Here is a 20,917-nt window from a genome sequence, read left to right on the forward strand (position 1 = left end):
AACTTGATAAGTATCACAGATATTTAGATTTGCAGATTTTAATGTCACACACATCAGATTACAGTCAAATGTGACACTTTTTGTACCTCATACAAAACATACTCAGTTTTCTGTTCTCAGCCATATCAGCCTTCTAATTTCATTTAGTACTGGTGGCTGAAGTTTTGGCTATTATAGGATTTGCCATACAAGCACATTTATAATCACAGGTTCCAGGTAAGATACAAGAAAACAGGAATGATGGAATAGAGTAGTAACTTGAAACAGATTATTGTCAGCAGGAAGATGCATCTTCTGGCTGTGCACCGTGGAAGAGGACTGCTGGAGAAATGCACTCTGCCAGAACTGAGCTCCAGATGGTGTCTTATGCTTTGCTGTGCTCTGTTAGAAAAGCAGTGCTCACAGTTGTGGTCAGGAACATCAGCTTGTGGACTTTGTGCAGAATGACTCTCCCCGACAACTCTTCTGTAGCTGTGCCAGTAGCTTGCGCTCTCAAGCATCAGCTTCCACTGTCTCTGCAACCCTCATCCAAGCAGACCTCACTTCTTCATCCATTTGGCCTAGAAGACTAACTAATGTGCTGGGCAGTTTTACTGCCAGGGCGTGGAAGGCAGGATTGACAGAAGCCAGTATCACTTTCCAGCAAGACAGTATTTTTATCCTAACTTGCTGAAATAACTCTTTTGCTGATAAAACTAGGAATGCATTTAAAGAAAAGATACTCTTGAAGATGTTGACTGCATTGATTTTTCACCTTGTCCTATTTCCTTCGCTTACATCTAGGGAAAATAAAAACAAATCCATTTTCTATGTGAATGTAACGCTGCTCGTTAATGAGTCTTCTTGCTCCAGGAAATTTGATCTTTGTTCTCCTGGAAGCGTTCTCAGTTCTTTCCTCTATTCATTCTCACACAGCAGAGCATTAGTCTTATTTGACAAAGGAAATTGCACCGTGATGCCTTTTCATAAGCATTACTTTTCTTACCACTAAATGATCACTAGAGAGGAGTTACATTGCAGCAGTTTGGATTGCTGTGTGTGGAATGCTTTTAATTAAGGAAGGATATTCAATTTTACAAGGCAGTTACCCAGTTCTTGGATGTACGAGATGCTGCTGCAGGAATACAGGTTTGCGAGCTGCCCAGAGGAGCTGTGGGTGCCCCAAACCTGGAGGCGCTCAAGGCCCGGCTGGATGGGGCCCTGGGCAGCCGGACCCAGCAGGAGGTGTCCCTGCCCACCGAACAGGGTTGGACCTGGATGAGCTGTAAGACCCCTTCCAACCCAAAGCACTCTCTGATTCCAGGAAGGAGCCCACTGATCAAGGAGTTCTACAGAAGAACGTTTTTCTTGTGCTTTTTTCATTGCCTGTTCCCACATCTCTGTTTCAAAGCATTTTATTATTGACTGTTTATGGGCAAACATTTAAGTATCAATAGTTTGTACTTATGGGGCCAGTGACACCGGGCGGAACAAAACCCATGCTTATGTTTATCACCTGTTGTCAGAGGCTTTGTCTTCTCGCTCACAGCACCATGGTTTTACTGCAGCTGGAAAGCCTTGAGGAGGCATTTAAGAACATATCACATGTGCGCATGAACCTCGTGCGGCGTTCTTTCCCTGCTGACACTTTATTTCTGGATAAGGTAATTTCTTGGTAAACCTCGAATGCACAGGCCGCCCCGCCCGCTAGGCCCCGCCCCCTGGCGGATTGGCCCCGCCCACGAGAAGCGGGGGGGCGGGGCCTCTCTCCGCCGCCGCTCCCGCCCCTCCCATTGGCGGCGACGCGGCGCGTGACCTGGCGGTGCGTGACGTAGGAGGAAGAAGACGCCATTAGGGGGCAGCGGGGCCGCCTGCTGCGTGAAGCTGTTTGTGGTGCTGTCTGTTCCTTATTTCCGCGGCGCTTCCTCCTGCCCGCTGCTTTTCTCGGTTCCGTGCCGCCGGCTTTTTCTTTCCGCTCCCTACGGTCCTCGTCCCCCTGCGGGCGGCGGCGCGCCGCGGAGCGGGGCGGTGGATGTGAGGCGGCCCGGCGGGCGGCGGGGCGCGGATGGCGGCGGGGGCCGGCGCGGCGGCCGGCGGTCGCAGCTTCTCCTTCAAGGTGGTGCTGCTCGGGGAGGGCTGCGTGGGGAAAACCTCCCTGGTGCTGCGCTACTGCGAGAACAAGTTCAACGACAAGCACATCACCACGCTGCAGGTGCGGGCCGGGAACGCGGGGCTGGGGGGCGGTTCTCGCTCCTCTCCCGGGGCGCTGCCGAGGGCTGCTGTCGCGCTTCGGTTTGCGCCCGTAGCGAGGGGTGGTGCTTCGGGGTCTCGCTTTCCTTCTGGTGGTTCTTGTCCAGTCGTGCGCGTGGATGCGTTCGTTCGGGTGTTGGGATGCGGAAGCGCGGCTTTAAAGTAACGTGGTTGTTGTAATCGGTGGCGGTGGGCTGATGACTAAGTGTTTCGTGTGTGTTGCGTTTCTGTTAACGACAGCCTTCCTCTTGCTGGCAGACCCGATGCCTGAGTTACCTCCGTGCCAGCGGTTAGAAAGAGCAGCTTTCACAAATGGGTTTGTGAGATTAAGGCTTATGATTTAATAACAGGCAAGATCCATAAGGCCGTCATGTAATCTCCTGGAATTCTAGCCCGATTTACATTAAGAGTTGTCACCAAACTTATCAACATCTGAGCAGTGATATTCCTTCCACTGGTGAAAGTGTGATGGGTGTCTACTTGAAAGCAATGTTTGTCGCTGCCTCCCAGTGCTGAGCGGTCTGCATCCCACGCAGTAAAATGCACGTGCGTTCTATGTGGCCTTGGAAAATGTGTTTTGAACTTTATGTTGTGGGTTGTACAATCAGCACGTGTCTTAAGCTCTCTCTGCACGCTTAACCTCTTTATTTGCAGCTGCACAGCATCTTTTCTGCTTATTGTGTGCATGTGTGTGGAAGCGTGGTTTTAGAACTGTGATGTATACTGTCCTGTGAAATAACAGAATAAATGGTGGTGCCTCAGGGTAGCTGTTTGCTATTTGTGCACACCTTGGGGGAGATTCCAGTGGCCTGGGCATCTGGGAGTGTGTAACCCTGAAACTTTCCCTTAAAAGAAGGGAAACATTAGAGACTCACTGGAAACAGTATACTTAATATTTCATCAACAGGTACTGTTGCTCCATATTTGTTTTAGATAGGTAAAAATATTTTGAAGTTCATTTGCCTGCACTCATGCTGGGCTGTTAGATGTACCTATTAGTAGGTTTACTGAATGTGATGATGGAGTCACGGCAAGCTAATTGTAGATCTAATTGCCACGGGGGTAACCTATTCTTGACACGCTACCGAAGCAATCAGCAGTTGATAGATATCAGAGTTGCAGTTGTGACTTGCATTGCTATACCACCTGAAGCGTAGTGTTGAGCAAACAGTCATGTTTAGAAGTGCACTACAGTGATTGTGTATAGCTGAATTCTGATATCCTGTGCAGAAAGAATAGCTTGTCATGTGACGTAGCTCTGGTTTTGTTGTCTCTTAAAATCTGCAGCGGAAAGCCTAAAATTAGAAGCAAAAAGTGAGCTGGGTCACAGACGTCATAAAATGGAAATTGAAATGGCACCAAAATGTTGACAGTAAAATGTCTATCTAGATGCTGCAGCACAAGAGCTTCTGTTTGAGGCTGCTTGTGGGGAATGGAGGATTGGGAATTGGGAAGGAAGGGGAGCACATGCTGACATGTGATATTGAAGTTCTGTTCCTCTGCTGTGATTAGGTTTCTAGCTGCTCCCTGTGTATTTTAACCAGTTGCAGTGTATCTTAACTCACCCTGCTTTTTCTGTTCTGAACCTCCTTAGTCACGTGCATCTTATTGATAGTAAAGTGCAGTGTCAGTTGTTGAGTCTTGTTGTATATAGTGTATGCCTGTGAATTATTATCATTCTTGTTTTTCTGCATCTTGTAATTGTAGAAGAATGGTAGTGGAAGGAGTAACCAAACCTCATTAAAACAGTCATTAAAAAAAAAAAAACATGGGGAGACTAGCACAACAGTGACACTTTTGTAAGTTTTTTTTTTATTAAAGGCTTAATTTGGTGAAGTGACTTTGCTTTGTGGCATCAGTTCAAAGTATTGCAGCACATAGGTTTCGGTTCCAACAAAGCCAAAATTAGATAAATATTGGATTCCTAATTCAGCAAAGGAGCCACAGTGATGAGCTATATGGAAAAAAAATCACTGGTCAGTGGGATGAAGGCCTCTCAGTCCACAGTAATCTGATTTAGGAGGGGGTGGTGAGGTAGAAGTGCTATTGTACTTCATGCCAACCTTTTTGCAACAAAAACATAGTGAGACTACAGCCTTCTGAAGTGTTCTTGTATAGATGTTGGCTGGGGATTCCTGTAGTGTGACCCCAATGATGGGAGAGAGCACAGGAAGGCCTTCAGCTGGTCAGTGTGAATCTTCCAGCAGCGTGCGAGTCTGTACTTAGCCATATCCTATTGTGAAGGTCGTCAGTGTACTAGCAGAAAGGAAAGTCACCTATTTGTAGGCAACAGAAAGCTTTATTGAAAGGGATATGTCTCTCTCCCCTCCTGCTCTTTTTCTAAGTGCTGGTTAGAAGGAAGTGGTAAACTGGGACTTGCTTATATTGAAGTTAGGAGGCTGCAGGGCATGTTGCTGGAGTTCTGTTAGCTGGAAGTCATTTACATCAGATATCAGTGAGCTGCAAATAGAAATTAAGGTAGCTATTGATTTGCTGAAGAAAAATGTGGGAAAGACTGGGTTGTTTTTGTTGTGGTTTTTCTTCCTTGACAATCCATAACCTTCTGTTAGACCCGGTGGGATGATTAGAATTGGTTCCCATTGATCAAAATACGGAGGTCAGTATCTTCTTGAAGGATTCTAAGATGTAAAATGATACCAAGTGAAATATGCTGGGCATGTTCTGGTAATTAATTACTTGGGATAAATACAACCTTTGTGTACTAAGCCACAGACATGGTGGTGCTAATGATATATAGTGATCCTCACTGCTTTAGTGGACTTGCATAACCAGGAAAAGTTGTCTTGGATGTGTAAGACAGCTTAGAAAAAGCAATACAAGGAAGTCCAGTGCTGCATGCAGTGTTTGTATGCCTGCTATGCCTCTGTGATAAAGCAGTCAAGGTGCAGATGATGTAAACCTGCTGTATTCTAGTGATTTTCAAGGGTATCTTTTCCAGCTGAGTCTTCCTGGTGTTCTTGTCAGGTCCTTTTGTCAGATCTCAGCAGGGCCTTGTGCACATGTGGAACTGAGCTCTTAAAAGGGAATTAAAAGAACAGAGAGATTTTCTACAGTCACATAAAGAGACTGGTATTTTAGTGCTCACAATTGCATTCTCCTTTCCTTCTAAGTGTATGAATATTCTTCATGCTAGTCATAAGACACTGGAGTCAAAATACCAAGGTTAGTAGTCTACTTCAAAGAGCTGCTTGAGATTACTTATCTTGGAATTAACAGTAGTCCCATACACTTGTTTTTTGGAAGTCGGAGCTAAAATGAATTGCCATTATAACGAGAAGAATGTGGAAAGGAGTTGCTGATTATAAATTAAATCGTGACTGATGTTTAACTAACTCCCTAGTGCTCAACTGGGTAAATTCTCAGGAGATGAGAACATATGTCGCTCCTCTTCAATGTGTAATCATCTAATGCTGTCTGGATGGCATTGCTTTCAAAGGCTTTCACACTCTTGGTGGCTGACACTCTCCCCCCTCACACTAGGTTGGATAGGGAACTCACAACCTGTAGGGAAGACTTTCTTTACTCACTGGACTCCCCAGATTTCTAAAAACTGCAAGTCCTGCTGATCCCTTGATTATTTTTTTTTCTCTAGCTTTTTCATCTCTAATTTCTGAATGGATGGAGAGTAGTAACCTTGCTCTTCCATGAGACAAATGGAAATTGATGTGGGTGTAACTTTAAAACGTTAGGTATCAGCTGTTTTGTCTTTGGAGTATATGGCACTGTGACTTTAAAAATATACTTAACTGATCCTAATTATACCAGACTTACCCATACCTTTTAATTTAAGAACAGGACCTGCTTACAGTATTCTTCAAGTATATGAATACAATAGAGGAATGAAGCATTTATAGTTTAATATAGTATTGACTATTTCTCACAGCATGTTTTAAAGTTTTCTGCTCATTATTAACTATGTCTGCCTCAAATACCAAGTACCAGTCTTGTTAACAAGCAAGTTTATTATATAAACTTGGTTGTAATCAGGATATCTGATATAGACTATCATCATTTTGGTTAGGAATCTAGGACTTTATTGGGCTATAACCTAAAACAGTACAAATGCACCAAGTTTTGATGCAGAGAGCAAATACATTAGCTAATCCTAAATACCCTTGCTACTGTCACATGTCACTTTTTGTAGGAAACACTAAAAGACTTGCCTGAGTGTATTGGCCTTCTAATATTTGGATGTATTGAAAAGGAGATACTCTATTCTTAGTCCTAAATGATAATGTTCTATCAAAAGCTATAGTGACCTGTGGGACATGTTACTATAAAACAAAACAGGATAAAGAAACCACACCACCTTGTCTGTGATGTGATAAACCTACTTTAATATTGGATATGTCAGACGACTAATAGCACAGCTATCCTCACTGGGCCAATGTCCAAAGCCATGATGACTTAACCTCATGAATATTGTGTTCTGTGGTATTTAATGCAAATCCTGTTTCAGTGAAGCGTTTTTCTTTTGGTCCAGAGGTCCAAAAAATGAGGTTCTCGAGTGGTTTTTGCCAGTTTTGCATCAACTGGGAGAGAGCTTTATTTTAGTGACAAAAGCAAACGATGCTTTGAACAGCTATTCCTCTGAGATGTACAGTAGAGTATCAAGTGTTTTAGTACAGTAGATCAATAAAATGTTGGCAGGTAAGCTTGATTCAGTGTGCCTAACCCATAACTTTTCTTAATGTGATCCAGGTGTTGGTATATTAAAACATCTGAGCTTACAACTTTTAAACTGATGCAGTGGAACAAATTATGAGACTAGACATGGATTTTATGATCCTTAGGAACAGATGAGTGAAAGCTGTAAAAGAACTTCTGCGCAATTTATGATGAAAATCCACTGGTGTTGTCCTGATGTTTAAGACTTGCAGCTCTGCTGTTTGTTACAAGTTGACCAGCGCATTAAATACTTCAAACTTGCTGTCTGGAACTCTTCCTGAAGTTGACTTACACCACTTTACTGTAGACTGAAGGGGTGGTATTAAATTCTAGGTGTGTTCAACACAATGGTCGTGATTAGTTCCTTTCTGCCTGTGCTTGGAAAGTCTCAGGGTGTCTTTCTTTCCCGTGGTCTGTCTTTCTGGCTCTGCTCCATTTATTGCCAGACTTTGTGGAAAGCTTTGCAGGGAGGTATGACTTCTTTCAAAACAGAGAAGAAAATTATTGGCTCATCTTCAGTCATACAACTGCCAGAATTGATGCTGGATTAGTTTAACACGGGCAGGACTTGAGAAAGATACTTCAACAGCAGTTTATGCTGATGTAAATTGAACTACTGTGGTCTTCTGTGCATGTATTAGTTGTTAAGCTGCAAACTGGTTCAAGCAGCTGACATGGCCGATGACGTTTTCCCTTTCTACATACACATGATTTTTAGTCAGCTCAGTGCCTGATTAGTGCTCTCATACAGAGGGCTTGTGTTGAAATGCTACAGGCCAGCCTAAAATGATCTGAGATGAATGTTTATGAAGATACTACTGATTACTTGATAACCGAGTGTATGCTGAGGTGAAACTGAAAGGGGAGCTGAGTAAACTTGGGAAATAGACTGAAGTTAATCTTGGCAGCTGAATTATCTGATGTTAACCTGTTACTGCTGGTCTTCAGAATGGAGGAACAGGTTCTTAATGTATTGACTACTTCAAAGCCTGTTCTAGTCTATTGAACTAATATCAATTTTTATACTTATTTTTTTAGCCAGTTAATTATCTAAGGGTAGCAGAAGAGTATAGCATTTGAAAGTGCGTGCCATGCAGGTTCTGAGAACAGACATCTTTCTGAGTTACGGAAATTAGGCTAAGCTTGCAATGTGTTCTGGTCATGTCAAATGTTTTCAGAAGACAATGCAGTAGAATACATAGAGGAGCGTGTATGTTTCTTCTGAGGCTTTTTTCACTTTGCCACTTGCTTTTCTTCTGTATGTACTCCTTCTCCTGCTTCCTGTGGTCCTGTTACCTGAGTAGCGTTAACACTGGGCTTTCAGAAACAGTATCTGAATGAATACTGGGGGAGGGCGTAAAATGAAGAGAGCTGTGAGCTCATTTCAGCAGGAAGAAAAATACAGATGAAGGAAGTTCTTGCAAATTACTAATGTTGTGAGACTTCTAGCTCTAAATCTGAACTATTTTATCTTTACTGTTTCACTAGTACTGAACTATTGTACTAATACCTGCAACCTTAAAATCCAGGTAGCTTTGTGTACTCTCGTGAAGTGTTTCAAGTTCAGCTTAGGCTTATCCTTGTTCAGAATTCAACGTTCTTATCTCTCTTAAGTCATTTAGAGCAACAGCAGAAAGATGTAGGAAATGATTTGCTCAAGGCAGACTTAATTAGAACAGATTTCTGGCAAACTGTAGTGAAATGACTAACTGGCTTAATATTGACCCAGCCTTCTGGCTCAGGGAGTATTTTGATTCAGGAATCTGTCTTCTGTTGATTGAGATATTTGTATTAGTAAATAAATCTGAAGTCAGACAGACATATTTGTGTGTGAAAACTGAACTCTGTTTTGCTTTCCAGGCATCTTTTCTTACAAAGAAGCTGAATATTGGCGGGAAAAGAGTAAACCTTGCAATATGGGTATGTTTGCTTTCCTAAACTGTCCTCCCCACTATGCACTACCTCCCTAGTTAAGTAAGTTATTTTTCAGGAAAATATTCTGTTTGATAACATTTGAATTCTAGGCACTCTGTAATAAAGTAGAAGTTTGAAGTCATTGGAATCTCTCACAGTATTGTTACAGTCTTACATACTAACAAGTGTTTTTTTTTAAATGCAGGATACAGCTGGTCAAGAAAGATTTCATGCACTGGGGCCAATCTACTACAGAGACTCTAATGGTGCTATTCTAGTATATGATATAACAGATGAGGACTCTTTCCAGAAGGTACCGAACAGATTTTTACCTATGTAAAGTGTATCCTGATTGAAAGGGAATCTATGATATGAGTGTGCTTATGGGGAATCTTCTGTTTCAGGGATAGTACCTATGCTTAATTTGCCTGAATAATGAGATTAATGCCTGATTGTCATTTGCAGATAATATTACATCTACAAAATTAGACCGTGTAATGAAAGTGTACACCTTATTTTTTGAAGCCTACTCCTAATAAGGGTCTAGCAGAGTTATTCAAAGAACACCAGAGAATTAGATATGTAACAGACTATAAATGTGAATAGAAGTACTTTTGTGATAATATAAAGTACTGTTCTCTACCGTATAAATCAAATTGCTCAAATATATTAAGGATATTAAGCTTCAGATTATGAACACTCTGAAATCACAATACACAGAAGTGGAAATGTTGCATTCTTGGTGATTATAGACATTTGAACTTCCAAGTCTTCATTTAATCTGAAATTTGATCATCAGCTACTTTACGGTATTAGTTGATCAGGTTGAGGCCGGTGAGTTTTTGTCCAGTCCTGTGTGAGACTGGTGCTGTTGCTCTGTGGGATGCCCCAGCTGTAAACAGATACGCTTCTCTGAGGAGTCTGGACCTGATGAGCTTATGGCAAAAACAGTAGGACTTCTCCTCTAGAGGAATAGGAAATGGCTGTATGGCCAGGCTTGAATTAGTGATGGAGGCAGTATCAGGATATGGTTCTACAGCAGAATAAGCAATTTAAAGAAATAGTCCAGTGTAAGGCAAGTAAAGTGCTTTTTGCATTGCCACGCGCTTGCACCACTGACTTGTCTATCAGTTCATCTTGTGCCTTTCTGTGCATCTAAAGTGGCTGATGTAGTGAACTTGTTCTTTGCAGTGGGGCTCATGTGAGTTTAAAGAGTTCAGTTTCAGAAGTAACTTAATGGTTGGATTATCCAAGTCACTTTGCTCTAGATTTCAACTATGAACAAGAGCCATGTGTAGCCGTGTAAAGAATATTTTGTCAGACTCTGTTCTAAACACATTTGTTTCAGGCTTTAACAGCTAATGAAGGAAATGGGCCAGTTCCACAGTGGCTAAACTGGCAGTGTATCATGAGAAATCAAACTTACCTCTGTTCTTTATGCAGGTAAAAAACTGGGTTAAGGAATTAAGAAAAATGCTGGGCAATGAAATCTGTTTATGTATAGTAGGTAAGTATTCTTTAACATATGATTCTAGTGACTGAATTGGAAATTTTTCTTTTGATATTACCTTCCAAGCTCTACTGTAACAGCTTGTGCATATGAAGGGATAAATCTGAAGTGAATTTGGCAATTAAAAAGGCATTTGGAGCTAGAAGCTTCAATGGATCACAACTGAAGAAAATAGCATTAATTTAGAAAAAGTTCAGTGATGCACTATGGCAGAAGTGTATGGTTCAGACAAGTTGGAAAGTTCAAAGTTGAATGAAGAAACATAAATCTCAAATGTGTTAGATCCTTCTTACAAGTACCCTGACTCCTTGTTTTTTTATGTACTGTTTGCAGTGGCACAGACTGGATACTTGTCTGTTTTCAGAATTAAGTGCTTGGGTGTGGAGAGTGGGGAATAAGTCTAAAACTTGGATATTTAAATAAATTTTTACAAATGCATGTAAATACTAGTTTTGAAGTTTTAATCATTAGATCTGATTTTAAGTTTCAGGGGGATAGGTATGTGGATATTCTATGAAAACTACATTCTGCAGCACAGATATTTTGCCGAATAAAAGCCACTACTTTTCTTCTTTTAACTTATCAAGGTATTCAACTATCCTGATATAGCTACAAAAGCTCATGGCCTGTAAATGTTTGACTGAAAGGGGGCTTTTAAAGGATGTTGTGGTCTAGATAGACTTGTGTAAGAATCTGTTTTTATTGAAGCAGCTTGGGGGGGGGGGGAAGATAAGGTACAATGATTACATGACTTTTGTTAATTTTGGAGTAGAAAGATGTGAAATATTAACTTGTTCTCAACAGGTAACAAAATAGACTTGGAAAAAGAGAGACATGTTTCAGTGCAAGAAGCAGAAACGTAAGTCACACCAATTATTAATAGAAGCAGTCATTGCAGATTTACGTTGGGGTAATAAACTTGTGATGTTTTTAACAACTGGCAGGCATAACTAGCTGTGCCTGGCTGGCTCCTACAAAGTGTTCTGTTAGTATCTTAATCTTGGAATGTCCTTAATGATCCAAGTGTTATTTGAGTTTTACATCATTTCTGACAAAAGTCAACATTTGTAGCTGTCGTGTCTAGAAATGTACTTAAGCTAATATTTTTTGAATTGCTCAATTTTAACCACAGTTCCCTTTGCTAAATCAGCATGTATGAATTAAGAGTTAATTAAACTCCTTTCTACTTTATGTAAAGTGGCTTAGAAAGACTAAGTTACTCAATGCATCTTACTCTTCTTCTTATCTGCATTCTTACAGGTATGCTGAATCTGTTGGAGCAAAACATTATCATACGTCAGCTAAGCAGAATAAAGGAATTGAAGAACTGTTTCTTGACCTCTGTAAAAGTAGGTATTGTCTAATTTGTTCATGACAAGTTTATACACAAAGGTTTCAGGAATGCTTCAAACCCTATAAAAAACCCTTTAAATCACTGAGAACTGTTTTCCTCTGAGTGTACTGCAGTCCACTTCTGTATTGGAACAGCTATGTAAACTTGATGTATGGATGAAAATTCATGCTGTACTTCAAGAACATCTTTCTTGCTCTGTTGGAGTCCTGGGCTTTCTGTTTCACTCAACATACTTAAGTAGTAACTTCAGATCAAGCTTAGTGCGATTATTCTCACTGCTCTCTACTTTATACTCAACATCTTTCAAATATATTGTCAAACGATGTCAGTTACAGTTCATAAACTTGAAACTGTAATGAGTAGATGAAGCAAATGATAAAGAATACTGAACCTAGGATAAAACACAACACAGGGAAGCTATCCTATTTGCAGTGTTATTATTTTGCAAGAAATTAAGCAGAACTTCACCAGCATGGTTGTGTTTTGTGGGTTGTGTGGTTTTAGTTGACCAAGTGTTTCTAATATGAGTGGGTAAATCTGGCTTTTGAAGGTCACTAACTCCAGAACATCGGAGCATCTGAGATTTTCCATAGTCAACAAGAACTTCTGAATGCTTTATGCTTTAGGAAAAAGATTTAAACGTTTTCCTTCAACTATGCCTTGGTATTCCAGAGTGTTTACGTGTGCATAATTAAGTGAATCAGTCTTGCTGAACTTTGTGCGTGTAACTCGAATAGATTAAGATCTTAAGGTCTTGTGTCATAACACAGTGGAATGCTAATACGTTTCATCTAATACGCTATATTTGCAGGAATGATAGAAACTGCTCAAGTGGATGAAAGAGCAAGAGGCAATGGATCCAGTCAGTCAGGAACAGCAAGGCGAGGTGTACAGATCATTGATGATGAACCACAAGTACAGAGCAGTGGAGGGTGCTGTTCTTCTGGATAGTGACAAAACTGTGCATCACTGCCCTCTCAATATGAAGACTGCCATATTCCAAGTCACGCGTTCTTTACCAGTGGAGTAATAGAGTTAACAGTATTTAAAAATAATCACATATAACACTGCAGAGACCTTAAGTGCTAAACTAGTGGCGTCTGTGACCAGAGAATTGGCATTTTCTACAGTGGTTAACAAAGCAATTACCAATGGCCTTTTTACATATTTTTCTTTAATGAGGAATAATATGCATGTAGAAAAGACCTACTTAAAGGCTTCATTTATATTCTTTTAAATCAGATCATTATTTAATAACTTATATACGTTGTTGTTGGAATGGTATACATTTTTGCAGCTCTTTGTATTTCATGCTAGATTGAATTGTATCACTTCTAAAATGCACATTGATTTTTTTTTTAAATTAGCAGATACATTAAGTAATATTTTTGCAGGGCCTCCACAAGCCTATAACCGTCAACTACTTTGATATATTCTGTTCATCCTGTATGCCAAGCTGGTAAAATACATTGTAAATTACCTATTAAATATTTTATCTGCTTTTACAAGTGCAGGTGCAGAAATATGTACATCAGTCTTGTCAGTGATTGTGAAGTGAATAAGTCAGTGAAAAGATGCAAGCTTTTCATGTGTACTGTTGAACTGTTCATTCTATTTCCCCTTCCTGAAAATTGAAAACAGCTTTTTTTTTTGTGAACTCATAGCTACAGTATTCTTTAAGCTTTCTTTTCTGGCAAGCAGAAGTATTTAGAGTACCCCCTAAGTAGGAAGGGAATGCTTCCTTAGGCTGCTGTTAAACATTGAGGCATTTGACTCCCAGCTGAAACAGCTGGAGCGTGCATTTATCTTGCCTCCCAGAGTATCCCCAGAGAACTGGAGCAAATTTAGCCCCTGTCTATCTGGTCACCACCTAAACCAGATGTGGGGAAACTCTTAATCTGCATTAATACATTTGTGCACCAAGACAGCATTAGAAAAAAAAAATGAGCATAAGTTTTTCTTGTATTGCAAGGCTTGTGTGGAAAAATGAATTGGCATTAATTAGAACTGCTTCTGACTTGGAATTGTTATGTGGAAGGTAAGAAACTTGCCAGATGCAATTGTAAATTTGGGAATACTAGACAAAACTGAACTTACTCTTGACTTGCTCTTCTACTTGTAATGCTTTTTGAAGCCCACTTAAGGTTCTGGGAGGAGGGATTTCAGAAATAGTGTATAAATTGCTATCACAGAAGGAACACAAATGGTGGTAGTTCAAAGTGTTTTGTGCTCTGAATTTTTTACTTAAGTTGTCATGCTTGGAAAAACAGTAAAGGTGATGTCTATGACAAAATAGAGTATTTCTTGGCCTTCCTTTTTCTGAAGGGTAGTATTAGTATTGCATATAAATGCATTGAATGGTGTGGGTATGTTACAGTGCACAACAGGAGTAGTAGGAACTAATCAGTCTGACATGTAAGAAATATGTCTTCATCTGATATCTATTTTCTCTGAAATAATAGATGGCTTTGCTACAGACTGGTCCTGATGCTTTTATTTCCTTTCTTTCTGCTTAAACTGTGGTACATAAACTCTCTCTAAAGCTAACACTGGTATGCTCTGCCCATCATGCATACAGCCATGTCAGAAAATGTGGGTGGTTTTTTTGCTAGTGAAGATGATACTACATGACTGCACAGAGCCTTGCTCTGATTCTAAAATTCATGACTGTGTCAATATAGCAACACTTAAGTAAACATTCTGGTATTATATCCAACTTGAGTGAGCCTTGCCAAAGTTAAAAACAGGTCAGTTTTTTTTAAAATATCTTCAAATACATTCACTAGACAAGTCAGTCATATTGATATGAGGAGTGAAGTTGAGCTCCTATGTTCAAGATTGGAACTTCTCTAATGGGGAGATACCTGATTTTTTTTTTAAATTCCAATTTCACTCTTTACCAAGAGTCAAAAAACCTTGATGAGGCTTGTTAAGTTCTGAGCTATCTGCTTCCTCATCTATTCCAGAGCATGTCTTCCCTTCAGAGCAGAGCATTCTCTGCTTTGTTGAAGTGGATAGCTGTGATAACATAGACTTGGGTAAACACTGCATGAATTGGACCACTGTGAATGCAGTCTGCAGGCATGCAATATTGAGCTGCATGCAAAAAGGTATTCCGTAGTAGGGACTCTGCGTGACTTCTGTCAAATACAAAATTTAACAAAGTCACCTTGATACCAACCGTTAATTCACTTGCAAAACTGAAACTGTTAGCTACTGAAAACTTCCGTGAGGGTAAGGAAATTGGTCTTTTGTACTTAAAATAAATAAATATTTGGCTGCTATTAGCAAAATACTACTTCAAAAGAAATTCTCAGAAGTTACTGCTCTTAAATTCAATGAAACTACAAAATGACAAAGCCTGAATGGGAGCTTTGCTGTTTAAGCTGTAACTTGGCTGGTGGATTTTATTTGGGGAACTCAAATCCATTTAGCAAGATATCGTATCTGGTGATATGAGTATGAGCCTGAGTATAGTTCTTAAAAATCCTTCTTCTCTGATATTAGGTTGTTAAATGTGTTGTAATACATATGTCTCAGGCAAGTGTTATAAAATGTTACAAAGACTGCAGTATGGATTCATATGACAGTTATTTATAAACACTCCTGTAATAGGATCTTTACTTCCTTTAAAGGAAGGAAAGGATTGTCTCCAGTCAGTGACTTTTCTAAGAAAATATTGGTTTAATTGCATGAGTAGTAAAACAGAAGTCACCTGAAAGCCAGTTTGTTTAATATTATCTACTGATCTGAGACATTATCTAGAATACTTGTGGTTTCTTAATGTTTGGAAACAGCTGATTGGACTGTGCATCTAAAACAAAAGGCTGGGATGGTGGAAATAGAGAGTGAAAGTTGAACATGAATTTATGGAAGCTAGCTTCCTAGACAAGTAAAGATATTATTGATTGAGGTTGATTAACATAAGACTTGAGCTATTCATTCTTGCCAGGCAAAGTACAACTGTTATGGAAAAATCACTTCTACTCTTTGCGGAAGGTATCTAGACTGTTACTTGGATTAAATGTGTGAGAAAGCACAAGTAGCTTGGTTTTCTGCACTTGAGCAGAATCTTACTTGAGTAACCCAGTACTAATACTGTGTGTCTAGAGTTTTTTTTTAAATCTTGCCTTTGAAATTTATCTAGATTGACTAGTTTGTATGCCTGTATATATGCATGTATGAGAATGGTTCAAGAGAGCAACGTGACAAAGTACCTTTATTAATGAATAGATAATACCAACCAGATTCCTACTACAGCATGGAAGTCAACATTAAGAGGATTTACAACCTTGAACACGCCTCCTCAGGGTAAATTTTGACAAAGATAGCATATGGGACTTCCTTTATGGTAGTATGTGAGTACAAATACTTTTCTAAAGCAACTTTAAGTAGCTGCTTACAGTTTTGCAGTTACTATAAATACTTGAGATACCTATGAAGTTTTATTACTTGCTGAAACAATATCTAACAAACCAAAGTCCAAAGACTTAAATGCAGTGGTATGTATCTCTTTTAAGAGTTGTTTTTGGATGCAGTCTTGTTGTATTACAGTTATGAACTATAAGCTATAGATCAAAAGTTCTATGTGATGAGGTAGACAAGGAAGCTATTAAATTATTTCTGATGCTTAGTGCTTGGAGCTGAATGTAACTAGCTCTAAAGACTTGAGAGTGGTTACTGGCTTTCAGTGGACTTGCGTAGAATTTTAAGATCTAATGACCAGATGAATTGCATTGACTAGTCTCTTGAGACAGGTAAGTAACTGAGCATCACCTTGACTTTACACACTTTTCTCTGATAATATTTACATGTTATGGACAGGCATACTTTTTGATGTGGTAGAAGGCAAGAATCCCTGAGTCTTTCTATCCTGCTACTTCTATTTGTTCTAAGTATGTAACTCATTTAGCTTACAGCTCTAGAACAGAAATAGAATTTTTAGGTTTCAAGATTCAAAGCCAAATGAAAAAGTCTTGCAAAATGTTAGGCAGTCTTAGAAGGTGGCTGGAGCCTCAGAGAGGTTCACAGAAAATGTTGGTGTCAGTTTAAAGAAGGTAAGAGGAGTGGGAGGCCTGCTTGAGAATGAATGAAAATCTCTAGAAGCTGAAAGCAGACAAGTGGGATGAATGGTAAAGCAGGGGAACAAGAAAAGTGGAGCAACCTGCCTCCATTTTCTTTTGTGCTTTTTTCTCTTGTGGAGGGAAAAGGAGAAGTAGGAGAAACTGAAGGTGCCTGTGGTAAGTTAACTGGTTCTTGGTGGGGGTGGTAGTGTGCCTTTCCAGCAATGCTAATCACCTAATTCAGAGCTCTTCTGAGGTGACTGACTTCCTAGATTGATTTTTCCATCTGTGAAATACCATTTTTTTTTGCCTTGTTAAAGAAGTGAATACAACTAACTTTGAATGGGTTTTCAGGCACAATGCTAACCTATTTAAATCTTGACCAAAATATACTCCTTTTAAAGGAGATATTCAACTATATGATTTTGTTAAGCTTCACTTCAAAGGTTGGGATTTTTTTCCTGACTTGTCAGAATGCATCATTCAATGAAGTCAGTTAATGCTGTGTGAAGGACTAACAGTGAAGACTAAGATCTTTGGCACCAGTTGTTGCACAAGCTCAAAAGAGAGAACCTCAAAACTAGCTCCCTATTAACTTTACATGTTGCTCATCCTTTTGTTTGAGGGGATTTTGATCAGCCATGGGGTTTTTGCTTTGTTTAGGATCAACCTGTTCCATCTCAGTGTTGTAGCCATCTACTGAATTTAGGCTTTTTTTATGAAATGATAATGTATATTCTTTTCATTCCTGTGTTCTCAGTGCTGTCATCAGCTACTGTGAGTAGAGCAGAATGAGACAAACAGTTCTGAGAACTCTGCAGAATCTGCAATGTCTCTTCCATTGAGATGGCTTTAAAAGTGAGAATGGAACTATCACCATTACTACAAAGACAGGTGGAAAATATTTTGGCTTAGAAAATAGTTACTGTGATCTATTTAAAAAATCTAAATTTTTCAAACTATTTCCAAAATGAAAATTGATTTCAAGCTGATATATTTTGATTAGTTTTTGTGAGACTACCAACTTTACTGAACTCAGCCATAACTGTCCATAGACAGGCATTTTCTACAGCCCTGAAATGTCTGACTGCAGGGAGTAGCTGTGCGCTCTCTTGTGTTGGACAGCTTGGAGGATTGATAATTTAATCAGTAAGAGGACGTTGAAAGGTAGATTGGAAAAACATCTTTTACTTTGCTTTGTGCCTCCAGGTGAGCAGCATGGCCTGGTGCAGCTGTAGAGTAGTCAGTAAGGGGTTATGTCTCTTAATGCTTGTTGGCTACAGTTTTCCTCATTGATAAGGAACTAATACCACAGGAAACTTTCCTTGCCTGAGATCTCCCTGTACAGGAAAGGAAATGTGTACCCCCTGCTTGCTTTACTAGCTCTCCTACAGCAGTAATACCCAATTCTTCTCAGTCTGAGAACGTGTGGTTGTTTTTTGTTTGTTTTTGAGAACAGTTTCTTAAGAGGAGCTTTTTTCACTTATTGACATTTGTTTTTGAGTGTATAAAATCTCACTGAAAGTACCACAACAAAGAATGAATACTAGTATTGCAGTGATCTTCCCCAGTCTGCTGTAGCAATTGTTCGTATCCTGCCTCCCGATCAGTGAAGGGCAGATACTGAGCTGACAGTCCCTGCTACCTCTGGTACCTGAATTCAGATTCTAGGATATTGACTTAGAAGAAATATAAGTAGAGAGGATTGAAGGGAGTAATAACCACTTTTTCATCTGTTGCTGAGTGTCTGATGTCCTGTGATAAATCCAAATTCACATAACAGGTCTCTTTTGAGCTATTGAAACTGTTAAATTGTACACCCTTCAGGTTAACCGTGCTCTGTTCTAAAAGGTCAACAGACTTGGGTTTCAAGGTGTAGGAAGAATGTTTTCTTCCTTTTCAGACAGGAAACTACAGAAAAGCTTGATTAGGCAGTTTCTTAGTGGGGAAGAAGAAGAGGAAAGCACTTAAAACCAAAATACTTGAGTGCTGTCAGTGCTATTTGATTGTACAGGCATTTTACTGATGGACTGAATTTTTCTCATCTGATGATAAGCTCATTGAGTTTACCTGGCTTGATCAAATAGAATTATTTATTCTGAACTCAGAGAAGATTGTAGTAAGGCAGAAGCCAACACTGAAAAGGACACATCAGTTTTAACATCAGTTAACTTGACATTGTCGAGTATTGTAGGAATACTTTATTTGGAATTTGCAGATACAAGACTTCTTTGAAAAGACATATTAATAGTGTACCAGATGCTTTGCAAATCTTAATTTTCCCAGTGCGCTGCTGCAGCTGAAGTTTCTAAAATACTTGTCAGGATGCATTTAAACGGAGATAGTTATGTGATAAACTAATTCCAAGAGTCAAATAAGAACACAAGAACTTTTTAGGCGTTGATGAAACACTCATGCTAAATATGAAAAGTCAAAATGCATGCAAGCAGGAATGGATCAGTGGAGGACAAACGTGTACTGAAAATCATTATAAGAAAACAGCTGGAAAGTATAAACAGCCAAAAAGCTAAAACCTTGTTACAGTCATATCTGGAAATTATTCTTACATATAATAAATGACATAATTTGGAACTTTAACAATCTGAAATAAAGGGGCCCTTAAAATTACTGGGGGTGGGGGAGGTGTGGCCTGATTTCAAAGAGGCTTGGTAAAGACTGAGGTTATATTTTTCTTCATATTACAAGTTTTTGGATCCATCTGAGCATGATCTTCTGAAAGATGGCTTGAAGATGCAAAATCAGGTTCAGAAAGGTTGCTCTAAATTATGCCACCATACACCCTGGAGACTGTAGTATGAGCATACGGCAACATAATGCAGCTTTGGTTCTCAAAACCTGGCTCTGGCAGCCTGCAACAACTGAGAAGGGAGAAGCAGTTGCTGTTGAACCACGCTCACCAGTTCTATGAACATGGAACCAAGGCTCAAGATTGGGAGTTTACCAACAGCAATGTTTCATATAATACTGATGTCCCCTCTCTACAAGGAGTGTTTGATCTCACTTCCCTAGTGAAAGTTACTGTTCAGCTGATGCTAAGGATTTGAACTAGGTGGACATTGTGAATGAAAATAGCAAGCAAAAGGAAAGGAGGGTTTTCTCACTTGCTGCCTTGGTTGTTCTTAGCTCCTTGATTTGCACTTTTCAGAAGTCAATACTTAAATCCTACAATCCTTATGTCAGAGTGTATTTTCTATTTGAGATGTTTATTGATCAAAGAAGGAAAATCTCAAGAGCTTTTAGGAGTAAATGTAGTTCTTCCATTGATTTATTCTTTCCATGCACTGTCAGCACCTCACTGAAGGGGCTATATTAAATGGTGACAAGCAGATGTGCTGCTTCTTGTAATGCCCTGCAGTGGGAGTCCTGTGGTAAACATTTCAAAGAGCAAGGAGCCAGTGCACCTCTCACAGCCAGCCTGCTCGGGGATGTGTGCCATCACTTTGTGACATTACTTACACTAACCACAAAACAATCCTTCACCATAAAATGTACCCATACACATTAGAAATGTTGAAGTTTAAAATGACATTAGATTATACTTTGCCTGGAGCATTCTAGTAATCCTGACTGTCCTTTTAGTATATGAATGCTGCAGTGCTTGGCACTGTGAGACACTCAGGCGTTTTCAGGTCTCGGGGATTTCAGCTTGTATAGAAAACAGTGATCTCTAGAGTGGGTTACAGTAGCAAATTAGAGAAGGAAATGTTGTGTTAATAACAGGCCCATCCCTAGCGCTGCATTCTGAACAGTTGAAATGAAACACCCTCACTCTGAAACTATTGTTCCATTAGTTTACTTCTCTTTCTGGGAAACATTGCTCTTTCACCTTGTTGTAATGCATGTCTAGAAATGGGTTACTACTACTTGTTTTTGACTTCTGGATTCCTAGCTTTGGCAATACTTGTTCGTGCCAATCACAAACAACAGATCAGTTTCTGTTTAGTCATCACTCTCGGATAGTTTCCAGCTACTCTCTCTGGAGGCTGATGCAATCACAAATCTCTCCTTGTACGGCAAATACAGAACATTTCATGTTGGTGTCTGTTCTGCTTGTTTTATATTTAAAAGATAATTTTTCTTGTCCCACAGAGAGAACAAAGTCATTGTAAGCTTGCCATCAGTTATAACAACTGCAGT

At 39.6% G+C, this 20,917-nt stretch overlaps 1 protein-coding gene across 1 annotated transcript; it reads left to right on the forward strand.

The window, feature by feature from the left end:
* RAB21 (RAB21, member RAS oncogene family) lies at nt 1,806-14,180 on the forward strand. The gene is made up of 7 exons (XM_021385187.1): nt 1,806-2,191; nt 8,779-8,838; nt 9,038-9,145; nt 10,276-10,339; nt 11,147-11,201; nt 11,603-11,691; nt 12,508-14,180. Exons 1-7 carry the CDS (start codon nt 2,045-2,047, stop codon nt 12,645-12,647), a joined length of 663 nt encoding a protein of 220 aa, XP_021240862.1. The 5' UTR covers nt 1,806-2,044; the 3' UTR covers nt 12,648-14,180.

This window comes from Numida meleagris, chromosome 1, assembly GCF_002078875.1.
Source record: "Numida meleagris isolate 19003 breed g44 Domestic line chromosome 1, NumMel1.0, whole genome shotgun sequence".
Classification (NCBI taxonomy): Eukaryota; Metazoa; Chordata; class Aves; order Galliformes; family Numididae; genus Numida; species Numida meleagris.